The 15169-nt window shown below is 43.2% G+C and overlaps 1 protein-coding gene across 1 annotated transcript in view; it reads left to right on the top strand.

Moving 5' to 3' along the window:
- Window positions 1–12399: 12399 nt before the first annotated feature.
- The window catches only part of ANGPTL5 (angiopoietin like 5), a 58908-nt gene continuing 56138 nt past the window's right edge, over window positions 12400–15169 (top strand). The window contains exon 1 of the mRNA XM_077299259.1: window positions 12400–12432. Coding sequence (XP_077155374.1) covers window positions 12400–12432 — 33 coding nt within the window. The remainder of the gene's footprint in view (window positions 12433–15169) is intronic.

Below are 15169 nucleotides of genomic sequence, written 5' to 3'. Positions count from 1 at the left end.
GTACCACAGGTACCTCATACCTGCGCAATAACGACCGATGAAAAACGTTATGAATGGAAAAGGACGCAGGGAGGTCCAAACGGAAAGAAACAGGATTAAGAATCTCCAATATTCTATAAGGGCCGATGAACCGAGGTTTAAACTTAAGAGAAGAGACCCTCATAGGGACAAAACGAGAAGACAACCACACCAAATCTCCAACACAAAGCCGAGAACCAGCACGACGATGACGGTTGGCAAAACGCTGAGTCTTCTCCTGGGACAACTTCAAATTGTCCATAACCTGCCCCCAGATGTGATGCAATCTCTCCACCACCGCATCCACTCCAGGACAATCCGAGGATTCCACCTGACCGGAGGAAAATCGAGGGTGAAACCCCGAATTACAGAAAAACGGGGACACCAAGGTGGAAGAGCTGGCCCGATTATTGAGGGCGAACTCTGCCAATGGCAAAAAAGCAACCCAATCATCCTGGTCAGCAGAGACAAAACACCTCAGATATGTCTCCAGGGTCTGATTAGTCCGCTCGGTCTGGCCATTAGTCTGAGGGTGAAAAGCAGATGAAAAAGACAAATCTATGCCCATCCTAGCACAGAATGCCCGCCAAAATCTAGACACAAATTGGGTACCTCTGTCAGAAACAATATTCTCAGGAATACCGTGCAATCGGACAACATTCTGAAAAAACAGAGGAACCAACTCAGAAGAAGAAGGCAACTTGGGCAGAGGAACCAAATGGACCATTTTAGAGAAACGGTCACAGACCACCCAGATGACAGACATCTTCTGGGAAACAGGCAGATCTGAAATAAAATCCATCGAGATGTGTGTCCAAGGCCTCTTAGGAATAGGCAAGGGCAACAGCAGTCCGCTAGCCCGAGAACTACAAGACTTGGCCCGAGCACAAACGTCACATGACTGCACAAAGACTCGCACATCTCGTGACAGGGAAGGCCACCAGAAGGATCTTGCCACCAAATCCCTGGTACCAAAAATTCCGGGATGACCTGCCAATGCAGAAGAATGTACCTCAGAGATGACTCTGCTGGTCCAATCATCCGGAACAAACAGTCTATCAGGCGGACAACGATCCGGTCTATCCGCCTGAAACTCTTGCAAGGACCGCCGCAGATCAGGAGAAACGGCCGACAAAATTACTCCCTCCCTAAGGATACCTGTGGGTTCAGAATTACCAGGAGAGTCCGGGTCAAAACTCCTAGAAAGGGCATCTGCCTTAACATTCTTAGAACCCGGTAGGTATGACACCACAAAATTAAAGCGAGAAAAAAATAAAGACCAGCGCGCCTGTCTAGGATTCAGGCGTCTGGCAGTCTCAAGATAAATCAAATTTTTGTGGTCAGTCAATACCACCACCTGATGCCTAGCCCCCTCGAGCCAATGGCGCCACTCCTCAAACGCCCACTTCATGGCCAAAAGCTCCCGATTCCCAACATCATAATTCCGCTCTGCGGGCGAAAATTTGCGAGAAAAGAAGGCACAAGGCCTAATGACGGAGCAGTCGGAACCTTTCTGCGACAACACTGCCCCAGCTCCGATCTCCGAAGCGTCAACCTCAACCTGAAAAGGCAGATTCACATCAGGCTGACGCAACACAGGGGCAGAGGCAAAACGGCGCTTAAGCTCCTGAAAGGCCTCTACAGCATGAGGGGACCAATTAGCAACATCAGCGCCTTGTCTGGTCAAATCAGTCAGTGGTTTAACGACATCCGAAAAACCAGCAATAAATCGGCGGTAAAAGTTGGCAAAGCCCAAAAATCTCTGAAGACCCTTAAGAGAGGAGGGCTGAGTCCAGTCACAAATAGCTTGCACCTTGACGGGATCCATCTCAATGGAAGAGGGAGAAAAAATATACCCCAAAAAGGAAATTTTCTGGACCCCAAAAACGCACTTAGACCCCTTCACACATAAAGAATTAGACCGCAGAACCTGAAAAACTCTCCTGACCTGCTGGACATGAGAGTCCCAGTCATCAGAAAAAATCAGAATATCATCCAGATATATTATCATAAATCTATCCAGAAAATCGCGGAAAATATCATGCATAAAAGACTGGAAAACTGAAGGGGCATTAGAAAGACCGAAAGGCATGACCAAATACTCAAAGTGGCCCTCGGGCGTATTAAATGCGGTCTTCCACTCATCCCCCTGCCTGATCCGCACCAAATTATACGCCCCACGAAGATCAATTTTAGAGAACCACTTAGCACCCTCTATACGAGCAAACAAATCAGTAAGCAATGGCAATGGGTATTGATACTTAACAGTGATCTTATTCAGAAGCCGATAATCAATACATGGTCTCAAAGAGCCGTCTTTTTTTGAGACAAAGAAAAACCCAGCTCCCAAGGGAGAAGAAGATGGACGAATATGTCCCTTTTCCAAAGACTCCTTTATATATTCCCGCATAGCAGCATGTTCCGGCACAGACAGATTAAACAAACGACCCTTGGGATATTTACAACCCGGTATCAAATCTATGGCACAATCGCACTCACGGTGCGGAGGTAACGACCCAAGCTTGGGTTCGTCAAAGACATCTTGATAATCAGAGAGGAACTCAGGGACTTCAGAGGGAATGGACGACGAAATAGAAACCAAAGGTAAGTCCCCATGAATACCCTTACATCCCCAGCTCAACACAGACATTGCTCTCCAGTCCAAGACTGGGTTGTGAGACTGCAACCATGGCAATCCCAGTACCAAATCGTCATGTAAATTATACAGCACCAGGAAACGAATAATCTCCTGGTGATCCGGATTGATACGCATGGTTACTTGTGTCCAGTATTGTGGTTTATTATTAGCCAATGGGGTGGAGTCAATCCCCTTCAGAGGAATAAGAGTCTCCAAAGGCTCTAAATCAAAACCACAACGATTGGCAAAGGACCAATCCATAAGACTCAGAGCGGCGCCAGAGTCAACATAGGCGTCCGTGGCAATGGATGACAGAGAGCAAATCAGGGTTACAGACAAAATAAACTTAGACTGAATGGTGCCAATGGAAACAGACTTATCAAGCTTCTTTGTACGCCTAGAGCATGCTGATATAACATGAGTAGAATCCCCACAATAGAAACACAATCCATTCTTCCGTCTAAAATTCTGTCGCTCGCTCCTGGACAGAATTCTATCACACTGCATACTTTCTGGCGTCTTTTCCATAGACACCGCCAGATGGTGCACCGGTTTGCGCTCCCGCAGACGCCTATCAATCTGAATAGCCATTGTCATGGACTCATTCAGACCTGCAGGCACAGGGAACCCCACCATAACATCCTTAACGGCATCAGAGAGACCTTCTCTGAAAGTTGCCGCCAAGGCGCACTCATTCCACTGAGTAAGCACAGACCATTTACGGAATTTTTGGCAGAAAACTTCAGCTTCGTCTTGCCCCTGAGATAGTGCCATCAAAGTTTTTTCTGCCTGAAGTTCCAAATGAGGTTCCTCATAAAGCAAGCCCAAGGCCAGAAAAAACGCATCCACATCGCGTAACGCAGGATCCCCTGCTGGCAATGAGAAGGCCCAATCTTGAGGGTCATCCCTGAGCAAGGAAATCACAATCCTAACCTGCTGAGCAGGGTCTCCAGCTGAACGAGACTTCAGGGACAAATAAAGCTTACAATTATTTCGGAAATTCTGGAAGCTAGCTCTATTCCCTGTGAAGAACTCCGGCAAAGGAATTCTCGGCTCAGATACCGGAGCATGTACCACAAAATCTTGTAAATTTTGTACTTTCGTGATGAGATTATTCAAACCCGCAGTTACACTCTGGAGATCCATTATTGTCAGGTGCACACAGAGCCATACAGAGATTAGGAGGAGAGAGAGAAAAAAGACTGCAGCAAGGCAGACTGGAGGAGAAAAAAAAAAAAAAAATTCCAGCAGACTTCTTATAACTCTCCTTTCTCAACCTGGGTCTTTAACACTTTAGTGGCCGGTCAAACTGTCATGATCTCTGCAGGCAGAGATCATAGCAAGCCTATAGAGGGACAAGCTCTCGGAAGATGGAACTATACTGACCATGAACTAAGCCTGCCGCGCAACTAGAAATAGCCAGGTAGCATTTCCTATTTATCGCTAGATGCCCAGCTCTGGCCTAAGACCTAAATAGCTAGCAGAGGGAAATATAAGACCTGGCTCACCTCTAGAGAAATATTCCAAAGAAGACAGTAGCCCCCCACATATAATGACGGTGAGTTCAGATGAAACAACAAACGCAGCAGGAAAATAGTCTTAGCAAATTTGAGGTCCGCTTACTAGATAGCAGAAGACAGATAGTATACTTTCATGGTCAGCAGAAAAACACTAACAAAACACCATCCAGAGATTACCTTAAACTCTGGCATTAACTCATAACGCCAGAGTAGCAATCCCTGATCAACGAGAGCTTTCCAGACACAGTAACAAAACTTCAGCTGTGAACTGGAACAAATAGGCAAAACAAAACATGGACAAAAGTCCAACTAATCTAGTAGTAGTCTAGAAGCAGGAACAAGCACTGAGAGGCATCAGATAACATTGTTGACCGGCAAGAAACCACCAGAGAAATGAGCTTAAATAGCGACACCCACTACTGATGGAACCAGGTGAAACAGGAAAGAGGATGACCAGTCCAATTCCACAAGCGGCCACCGGGGGAGCCCAGAATCCAAATTCACAACAGCTGCGTGTGTGTGTGTGTGTGATGGCTGCATGTGTGTGATGGCTGCGTGTGTGTGTGTGTGATGGCTGCGTGTGTGTGTGTGATGGCTGCGTGTGTGTGTGATGGCTGCATGTGTGTGATGGCTGCGTGTGTGTGTGATGGCTGCGTGTGTGTGTGTGTGTGTGATGGCTGCGTGTGTGTGTGTGTGATGGCTGCGTGTGTGTGTGTGTGTGTGATGGCTGCGTGTGTGTGTGTGTGATGGCTGCATGTGTGTGTGATGGCTGCGTGTGTGTGTGATGGCTGCGTGTGTGTGTGTGATGGCTGCGTGTGTGTGATGACTGCGTGTGTGTGTGATGACTGCGTGTGTGTGTGATGACTGCGTGTGTGTGTGATGGCTGTGTGTGTGTGTGATGGCTGCGTGTGTGTGTGATGACTGCGTGTGTGTGTGATGGCTGTGTGTGTGTGTGATGGCTGCATGTGTGATGCATTTGTGTCAAAGCTGCATGTGTTTGTGAGCTGCATTTGTGATGCTGCGTGTGTATGTGTGATACTGTGTGTGTGATGCTGCATGTGTGTGAGCTGCGTGCCTGTATGTCATTATACAGTATGGAGAACTGTGGCCATAATACAGTATGGAGCATCATGTGGGGTCATTATACAGTATGGAGCATCATGTGCAGTCATTATACAGTATGGAGCATCATGTGCGGTCATTATACAATATGGAGCATCATGTGCAGCCAGTATACAGTATGGAGCATCATGTGTGGTCATTATACAATATGGAGCATCATGTGCAGTCATTATACAGTATGGAGCATCATGTGCGGTCATTATACAATATGGAGCATCATGTGCGGTCATTATACAGTATGGAGCATCATGTGCGGTCATTATACAGTATGGAGCATCATGTGCGGTCATTATACAGTATGGAGCATCATGTGCGGTCATTATACAATATGGAGCATCATGTGTGGCCATTATACAGTATGGAGCATCATGTGTGTTCATTATACAGTATGGAGCATCATGTGCAGCCAGTATACAGTATGGAGCATCATGTGCGGTCATTATACAATATGGAGCATCATGTGCGGTCATTATACAGTATGGAGCATCATGTGCAGCCAGTATACAGTATGGAGCATCATGTGCGGTCATTATACAATATGGAGCATCATGTGCGGTCATTATACAGTATGGAGCATCATGTGCGTTCATTATACAGTATGGAGCATCATGTGCGGCCATTATACAGTATGCATGCGGTCATTATACAGTATGGAGCATCATGTGCGGTCATTATACAGTATGGAGCATCATGTGCGGCCATTATACAGTATGGAGCATAATGTGCGGTCATTATACAGTATGGAGCATCATGTGCGGTCATTATACAGTATGGAGCATCATGTGCGGCCATTATACAGTATGGAGCATCATGTGTGGTCATTATACAGTATGGAGCACTGTGTGGCCATATTTTTTTGTTTATAACTATTGTATATGAAACAGTGTGATCAGCAGTACTAAATGGGTGTGCTTGGGACGTGGATATGGGTGTGACTAATTATGAATGGGTGTGGTCAGAGGCGTGGCCTAAAATTTGCCGCGGCGTGCTTCGCGCGCCGCAAACTTTGTCCCTCTTTCCCATCTTCAAAAGTTGGCAGGTATGATACAAGGATGGATGGTGCGATCTGACACTGATGTTCCTTCAGCTTGAAGTTCACCTTTAATCTGTTTAGAAGTTTTTCTGGGCTCTTTTGTTACCATTCGTATTATCCGTCTCTTTGATTTGTCATCAGTTTTCCTCCTGCGCTCACCAGAGAGGTTGGCTACAGTCCCATGGATCTTACATTTCTGAATAATATGTGCAACTGTAGTCACAGGAACATCAAGCTGCTTGGAGATGGTCTTATAACTTTTACCTTTAACATGTTTGTCTATAATTTTCTTTCTAATCTCATGAGACAACTCTTTCGCTTCCTCTGGTCCATGTTGAGTGTGATACACACCATGTTACCAAACAGCACAGTGAGCATCTGTAGCCCTATATACTGGCCACTCACTGATTCCAAGATTGTAGAAACCTGTGATGCTGGTTACTGGACACACCTTGATTTAACATGTCCCTTTTGTCACATTATATTCAGGGGTACCATCATTTCTGTCCTGGCCTATTTCATGAGTTTTATTTTTTATTTATTCTGTGGATGCATGGTTGAAAAGCAACGTCTGACTTTCATTTGTTCATTTTCAAAGATCTTTTATTTATTATTACTTTTGTCAGATTCAAGTTATTTCTGTCACCATTGTGGGGTTTTCTGTCATTAAACGAGGGGTACCAACAATTTTGACCTATTGTGTATGTACATCAGAAATTTAAAAGAATACAAATTTAAAAAGTTTCAGTATTTTAATTAGTGCCTAAAATACATTTTGTCACACAAAAGGACACGAGCGTTTATTATCCCTGGAATTTGACATCGCAGTGTATATTATCCCTATATTGTGACAACAGCCGTCACCTCTTGGCTCCAGCTCCCTCTTCTGTATTTGTGATTGCTTATGCTGTTTTAACAAAGATGGAAAGAAAAATACGTTTTTAGAAGTATTTGTGAGTGCAGTCTCTACTCTTTATATTAATTCTATATATGAATGTGTTTAATCCCAGTACTCTAACCTCTGTATTTATCATCCCTGTACTTTGACGTATAGTAATTGTGTGCATTACCCGTCTACTGTGACATCACTGTGTGTATTATCCCGGTACTGTGACATCACTGTGTGTATTATCCCTGTACTGTGACATCACTGGGTGTATTATCCCTGTACTGTGACATCCTGTGTGTATTATCCCTGTACTGTGACATCACCGTGTGTATTATCCCTGTACTGTGACATCACTGTGTGTATTATCCCTGTACTGTGACATCACTGTGTGTATTATCCCTGTACTGTGACATCACTGTGTGCATTACCCGTCTACTGTGACATCGCTGTGTGTATTATCCCTGTACTGTGACATCCTGTGTGTATTATCCCTGTACTGTGACATCACTGTGTGCATTACCCGTCTACTGTGACATCGCTGTGTGTATTATCCCTGTACTGTGACATCCTGTGTGTATTATCCCTGTACTGTGACATCACCGTGTGTATTATCCCTGTACTGTGACATCACTGTGTGTATTATCCCTGTACTGTGACATCACTGTGTGTATTATCCCTGTACTGTGACATCACTGTGTGTATTATCCCTGTACTGTGACATCACTGTGTGTATTATCCCTGTACTGTGACATCACTGTTTGTATTATCCCTGTACTGTGACATCACTGTGTGTATTATCCCTGTACTGTGACATCACTGTGTGTATTATCCCTGTACTGTGACATCCTGTGTGTATTATCCCTGTACTGTGACATCACTGTGTGCATTACCCGTCTACTGTGACATCGCTGTGTGTATTATCCCTGTACTGTGACATCCTGTGTGTATTATCCCTGTACTGTGACATCACCGTGTGTATTATCCCTGTACTGTGACATCACTGTGTGTATTATCCCTGTACTGTGACATCACTGTGTGTATTATCCCTGTACTGTGACATCACTGTGTGTATTATCCCTGTACTGTGACATCACTGTGTATTATCCCTGTACTGTGACATCATTGTGTTTATTATCCCTGTACTGTGACATCACTGTGTGTATTATCCCTGTACTGTGACATCACTGTATGTATTATCCCTGTACTGTGACATCACTGTGTGTATTATCCCTGTACTGTGACATCACTGTGTGTATTATCCCTGTACTGTGACATCACTGTGTGTATTATCCCTGTACTGTGACATCACTGTGTGTATTATCCCTGTACTGTGACATCACTGTGTGTATTATCCCTGTACTGTGACATCCTGTGTGTATTATCCCTGTACTGTGACATCACTGTGTGCATTACCCGTCTACTGTGACATCGCTGTGTGTATTATCCCTGTACTGTGACATCCTGTGTGTATTATCCCTGTACTGTGACATCACCGTGTGTATTATCCCTGTACTGTGACATCACTGTGTGTATTATCCCTGTACTGTGACATCACTGTGTGTATTATCCCTGTACTGTGACATCACTGTGTGTATTATCCCTGTACTGTGACATCACTGTGTATTATCCCTGTACTGTGACATCATTGTGTTTATTATCCCTGTACTGTGACATCACTGTGTGTATTATCCCTGTACTGTGACATCACTGTATGTATTATCCCTGTACTGTGACATCACTGTGTGTATTATCCCTGTACTGTGACATCACTGTGTGTATTATCCCTGTACAGTGACATCACTGTGTGTATTATCCCTGTACAGTGACATCACTGTGTGTATTATCCCTGTACTGTGACATCACTGTGTGTATTATCCCTGTACTGTGACATCACTGTGTGTATTATCCCTGTACTGTGACATCACTGTGTGTATTATCCCTGTACTGTGACATCACTGTGTGTATTATCCCTGTACAGTGACATCACTGTGTGTATTATCCCTGTACTGTGACATCACTGTGTGTATTATCCCTGTACTGTGACATCACTGTGTGTATTATCCTGTACTGTGACATCACTGTGTGTATTATCCCTGTACTGTGACATCACGGTGTGTATTATCCCTGTACTGTGACATCACTGTATGTATTATCCCTGTACTGTGACATCACTGTGTGTATTATCCCTGTACAGTGACATCACTGTGTGTATTATCCCTGTACTGTGACATCACTGTGTGTATTATCCCTGTACTGTGACATCACTGTGTGTATTATCCTGTACTGTGACATAACTGTGTGTATTATCCCTGTACTGTGACATCACTGTGTGTATTATCCCTGTACAGTGACATCACTGTGTGTATTATCCCTGTACTGTGACATCACTGTATGTATTATCCCTGTACTGTGACATCACTGTGTGTATTATCCCTGTACAGTGACATCACTGTGTGTATTATCCCTGTACTGTGACATCACTGTGTGTATTATCCCTGTACTGTGACATCACTGTGTGTATTATCCCTGTACTGTGACATCACTGTGTGTATTATCCCTGTACTGTGACATCACTGTGTGTATTATCCCTGTACTGTGACATAACTGTGTGTATTATCCCTGTACTGTGACATCACTGTGTGTATTATCCCTGTACTGTGACATCACCGTGTGTATTATCCCTGTACTGTGACATCACTGTGTGTATTATCCCTGTACTGTGACATCACTGTGTGTATTATCCCTGTTCTGTGACATCACTGTGTGTATTATCCCTGTACTGTGACATCACTGTGTGTTTATCCCTGTACTGTGACATCACTGTGTGTTTATCCCTGCACTATGACATCACTGTGTATTATCCCTGTACTGTGACATCACTGTGTGTATTATCCCTGTACTGTGACATCACTGTGTGTATTATCCCTGTACTGTGACGTCACTGTGTGTATTATCCCTGTACTGTGACATCATTGTGTGTATTATGCTTGCACTGTGACATCACTGTGTATTATCCCTGTACTGTGACATAATTGTGTTTATTATCCCTGTACTGTGACATCACTGTGTATTATCCCTGTACTGTGACATAATTGTGTTTATTATCCCTGTACTGTGACATCACTGTGTGTATTATCCCTGTACTGTGACATCACTGTGTGTATTATCCCTGTACAGTGACATCACTGTGTGTATTATCCCTGTACTGTGACATCACTGTGTGTATTATCCCTGTACTGTGACATCACTGTGTGTATTATCCCTGTACTGTGACATCACGGTGTGTATTATCCCTGTACTGTGACATCACGGTGTGTATTATCCCTGTACTGTGACATCACTGTATGTATTATCCCTGTACTGTGACATCACTGTGTGTATTATCCCTGTACTGTGACATCACTGTGTGCATTATCCCTGTACTGTGACATCACTGTGTATATTATCTCTGTACTGTGACATCACTGTGTGTATTATCCCTGTACTGTGACATCACTGTGTGTATTATCCCTGTACAGTGACATCACAGTGTGTATTATCCCTGTACTGTGACATCACTGTGTGTATTATCCCTGTACAGTGACATCACTGTGTGTATTATCCCTGTACTGTGACATCACTGTGTGTATTATCCCTGTACTGTGACATCACTGTGTGTATTATCCCTGTACTGTGACATCACGGTGTGTATTATCCCTGTACTGTGACATCACTGTGTGTATTATCCCTGTACAGTGACATCACTGTGTGTATTATCCCTGTACTGTGACATCACTGTGTGTATTATCCCTGTACTGTGACATCACTGTGTGTATTATCCCTGTACTGTGACATCACGGTGTGTATTATCCCTGTACTGTGACATCACGGTGTGTATTATCCCTGTACTGTGACATCACTGTATGTATTATCCCTGTACTGTGACATCACTGTGTGTATTATCCCTGTACTGTGACATCACTGTGTGCATTATCCCTGTACTGTGACATCACTGTGTATATTATCTCTGTACTGTGACATCACTGTGTGTATTATCCCTGTACTGTGACATCACTGTGTGTATTATCCCTGTACAGTGACATCACTGTGTGTATTATCCCTGTACTGTGACATCACTGTGTGTATTATCCCTGTACTGTGACATCACTGTGTGTATTATCCCTGTACTGTGACATCACTGTGTGTATTATCTCTGTACTGTGACATCACTGTGTGTATTATCCCTGTACTGTGACATCACTGTGTGTATTATCCCTGCACTGTGATATCACTGTGTGTATTATCCCTGTACTGTGACATCACTGTGTGTATTATCCCTGTACTGTGACATCACTGTGTATTATCCCTGTACTGTGACATCACTGTGTATATTATCTCTGTACTGTGACATCACTGTGTGTATTATCCCTGTACTGTGACATCACTGTGTGTATTACCCCTGTACTGTGACTCTGTGGATGGTCATTGTGATTGATACAAGGATTTCCCCTAAGTTTAAACTGTATGGCGAGTTTTATTTTTTCTGGAAAAAACATGCTGAAAAATCGTTATGAGTAACTAGAGAGATTCGCTTTCCATAGACCCAGAAGAGCTGGGTAAGGTGACAAGTCCGGTAACCATCATGACTGTCACCCAGCTTTCCCAGACCATTCCTTTTACTTGTGCAGCACAATGTATACTGTAAATAATTAAATAGAGACATTTGTTATTCGGTAGTGTGGAAAAGCTGGGTGACAAGACAGTGGCACCGTAATGTGACCAGCTTTCCCTGAAAAAGAATGAACATTATACAGTAAAAGAAGAAGAATTTCCATAATCACTCTGGTGTTTTCCTTATTGTAGCTGGTGAATGCGTTACATTAAAGCTCGTTTACCAAATTGCGCTAATTAAGAACAAGTGCATTCTCTTCAGATTTGAAATTAGCTGTAAGTTTTGCTCGTGAAACTTTTTTTTTTTCTTTATAGTCATGATTGGATCCAGGCGGGAGAGCTGGCGTTGCTTCTACAGCTCTCTATCCAGCAACCTTCATCTCCAGCATCTGCGGTCTGCTGGGTCTTCACAAGGAAATCTGAAGGTTCCGCAAGTGTTTTTTTGCATCTCTTCAAATAAAAGATGATGCGCCTGTGTGCCGCTGCGCTGATCTTCTGCCACCTTGTTTTCCGTAGAGGAGAAAGCACGATGACCGAGGAATATTCCATCCCTTCCGCAAAGGTAAGTCAATCTGATCTGTCTGCAAAACTAACAATTCTTCATTCCGCAAGTCGGCATAGATGCGTGCAGAAAATCATAAAGGGGCTCTCTGTATTTGTAAATATGGCTTATTTAGTTATGATCCTCACTTATATGGCGCCATTAATTCCACAGGCGACATCATGCTTACATGAAGCACATAAAGTTATATCGATTTGTACTTAGGTAGTATATGGCAGTATTATTTTTATTTTTACATTATTATCCACGCTGAATTTTTGGACATTGTGGTCACATTCGACAATTAATGATGGCCTTTTATTATTGTTTGTGTTTGTTTGTTTTTGCAATTCTAACTATGATTTTATCATGTTTTACTTATTTTCCTTTCTAAAACATTCATCTCCAATTTTTTTGCGTGGTTTCCATGGGCTATGATCCTGTCCTGGTACTGATATGTGCCAATAGTACTTTTTTTTATCTGTAAAACTAAAATAAACATCTACGTCATTATTAAAAATAGTCATAGACGTGTAGCAGTGCCTTATCTTTCGTAAAGAGACAGACATTGCATATACTGTACAGTGGGTACGGAAAGTATTCAGACCCCTTTAAATTTTTCACTCTTTGTTTCATTGCAGCCATTTGGTAAATTCAAAAAAGTTAATTTTTTTCTCATTAATGTACACTCTGCACCCCATCTTGACTGAAAAAAACAGAAATGTAGAAATGTTTGCAAATTTATTAAAACAGAAAAACTGCAATATCACATGGTCATAAGTATTCAGCCCCTTTGCTCAGTATTGAGTAGAAGCCCTTTTGAGCTAGTACAGCGATGAGTCTTCTTGGGAATGATGCAACAAGTTTTTCACACCTGGATTTGGGGATCCTCGGCCATTCTTCTTGCAGATCCTCTCCAGTTCCGTCAGGTTGGATGGTGAACATTGGTGGACAGCCATTTTCAGGTCTCTCCAGAGATGCTCAATTGGGTTTAGGTCAGGGCTCTGGCTGGGCCAGTCAAGAATGGTCACAGAGTTGTTCTGAAGCCACTCCTTTGTTATTTTAGCTGTGTGCTTAGGGTCATTGTTTTGTTAGAAGGTGAACCTTCGGCCAAGTCGGAGGTCCAGAGCACTCTGGAAGAGGTTTTCATCCAGGATATCTCTGTACTTGGCCACATTCATGTTTCCTTCAATGGCAACCGGTCATCCTGTGCCTGCAGCTGAAAAACACCCCCATAGCATGATGCAGCCACCACCATGTTTCACTTTTGGGATTGTATTGGTCAGGTGATGAGCAGTGGCTGGTTTTCTCCCCACATACCGCTTAGAATTATCACCAAAAATGTCTATCTTCGTCTCATCAGACCAGAGAATCTTATTTCTCATAGTCAGGGAGTCCTTTATGTGTTTTTTAGCAAACTATGTGGGCTTTCATATGTCTTGCACTGAGGAGAGGCTTCCATCTTGCCACTCTGCCATAAGGGTCTGACTGGTGGAGGGCTGCAGCGATAGTTGACTTTGTGGAACTTTCTCCTGTCTCCCTACTGCATCTCTGGAGCTCAGCCACAGTGATCTTGTAGTTTTTCTTTACCTCTCTCACCAAGGCTCTTCTCCCATGAATTGCTCAGTTTAGCCAGGTCTAGGAAGACTTCTGGTGGTCCCAAACTTCTTCCATTTAAGGATTATGGAGGCCACTGTGCTCTTAGGAACCTTGAGTACTGCAGAAATTCTGTTGTAACCTTGGCCAGATCTGTGCCTTGCCACAATTCTGTCTCTGAGCTCCTTGGCCAGTTCCTTTGACCTCATGATTCTCATTTGGTCTGACATGAACTGTGAGCTGTGAGGTCTTATATAGACAGGTGTGCGCCTTTCCAAATCAAGTCCTATCGGTTTAATTAAACACAGTTGGACTCCAATGAAGGAGTAGAACCATCTCAAGGAGGATCACAAGGAAATGGACAGCATGTGACTTACATAGGAGTGTCTGAGCAAAGGGTCTGAATACTTATGACCATGTGATGTTTCAGTTTTTATATTTAATTAAATTTGCAAAAATTTCTACATTTGTTTTTTTTTCTGTCAAGATGGGGTGCAGAGTGTACATTAATGAGAAAAAAATGAACTTTTTTGAATTTACCAAATGGCTGCAATGAAACAGAGTGAAAAATTTAAAGAGGTCTAAATACTTTCCATACCCACTGTATATTTTAATCAACAGATCTTGGAATAAAATAAAACTCCACAATTGGTTGTGTTTATCTTAGCACAGAAACATTGTTTTAATCTTATAAATGTGCCCCTGCTGTGTACTGTGTAATGGCTGTGTCTGACCGTGCAGGAACATGGTCTGATCATACCACAACTCTTGGGCAGGAGAGGGGGAAGTACACTGTTCAAAAAAAAGGGAACACTTAAACAATATAACTCCAAGTAAATCAAACTTCTGTGAAATCAAACTGTCCACTTAGGAAGCAACACTGATTGACAATCAATTTCACATGCTGTTGTGCAAACGGAATAGACAACAGATGGAAATTATTGGCAATTATCAAGACACCCTCAATAAAGGAGTGGTTCTGCAGGTGGGGACCACAGACCACATCTCAGTACCAATGCTTTCTGGCTGATGTTTTGGTCGCTTTTGAATGTTGGTTGTCCTTTCACACTTGTGGTAGCATGAGACGGACTCTACAACCCACACAAGTGGCTCAGGTAGTGCAGCTCATCCAGGATGGCACATCAATGCGAACTGTGGCAAG

This window comes from Ranitomeya variabilis, chromosome 3, assembly GCF_051348905.1.
Source record: "Ranitomeya variabilis isolate aRanVar5 chromosome 3, aRanVar5.hap1, whole genome shotgun sequence".
NCBI classification, from domain to species: Eukaryota; Metazoa; Chordata; class Amphibia; order Anura; family Dendrobatidae; genus Ranitomeya; species Ranitomeya variabilis.
The sequence above is the reverse complement of the archived record's forward strand: the minus strand, read 5'-3'. Positions and strand labels throughout refer to the sequence as shown.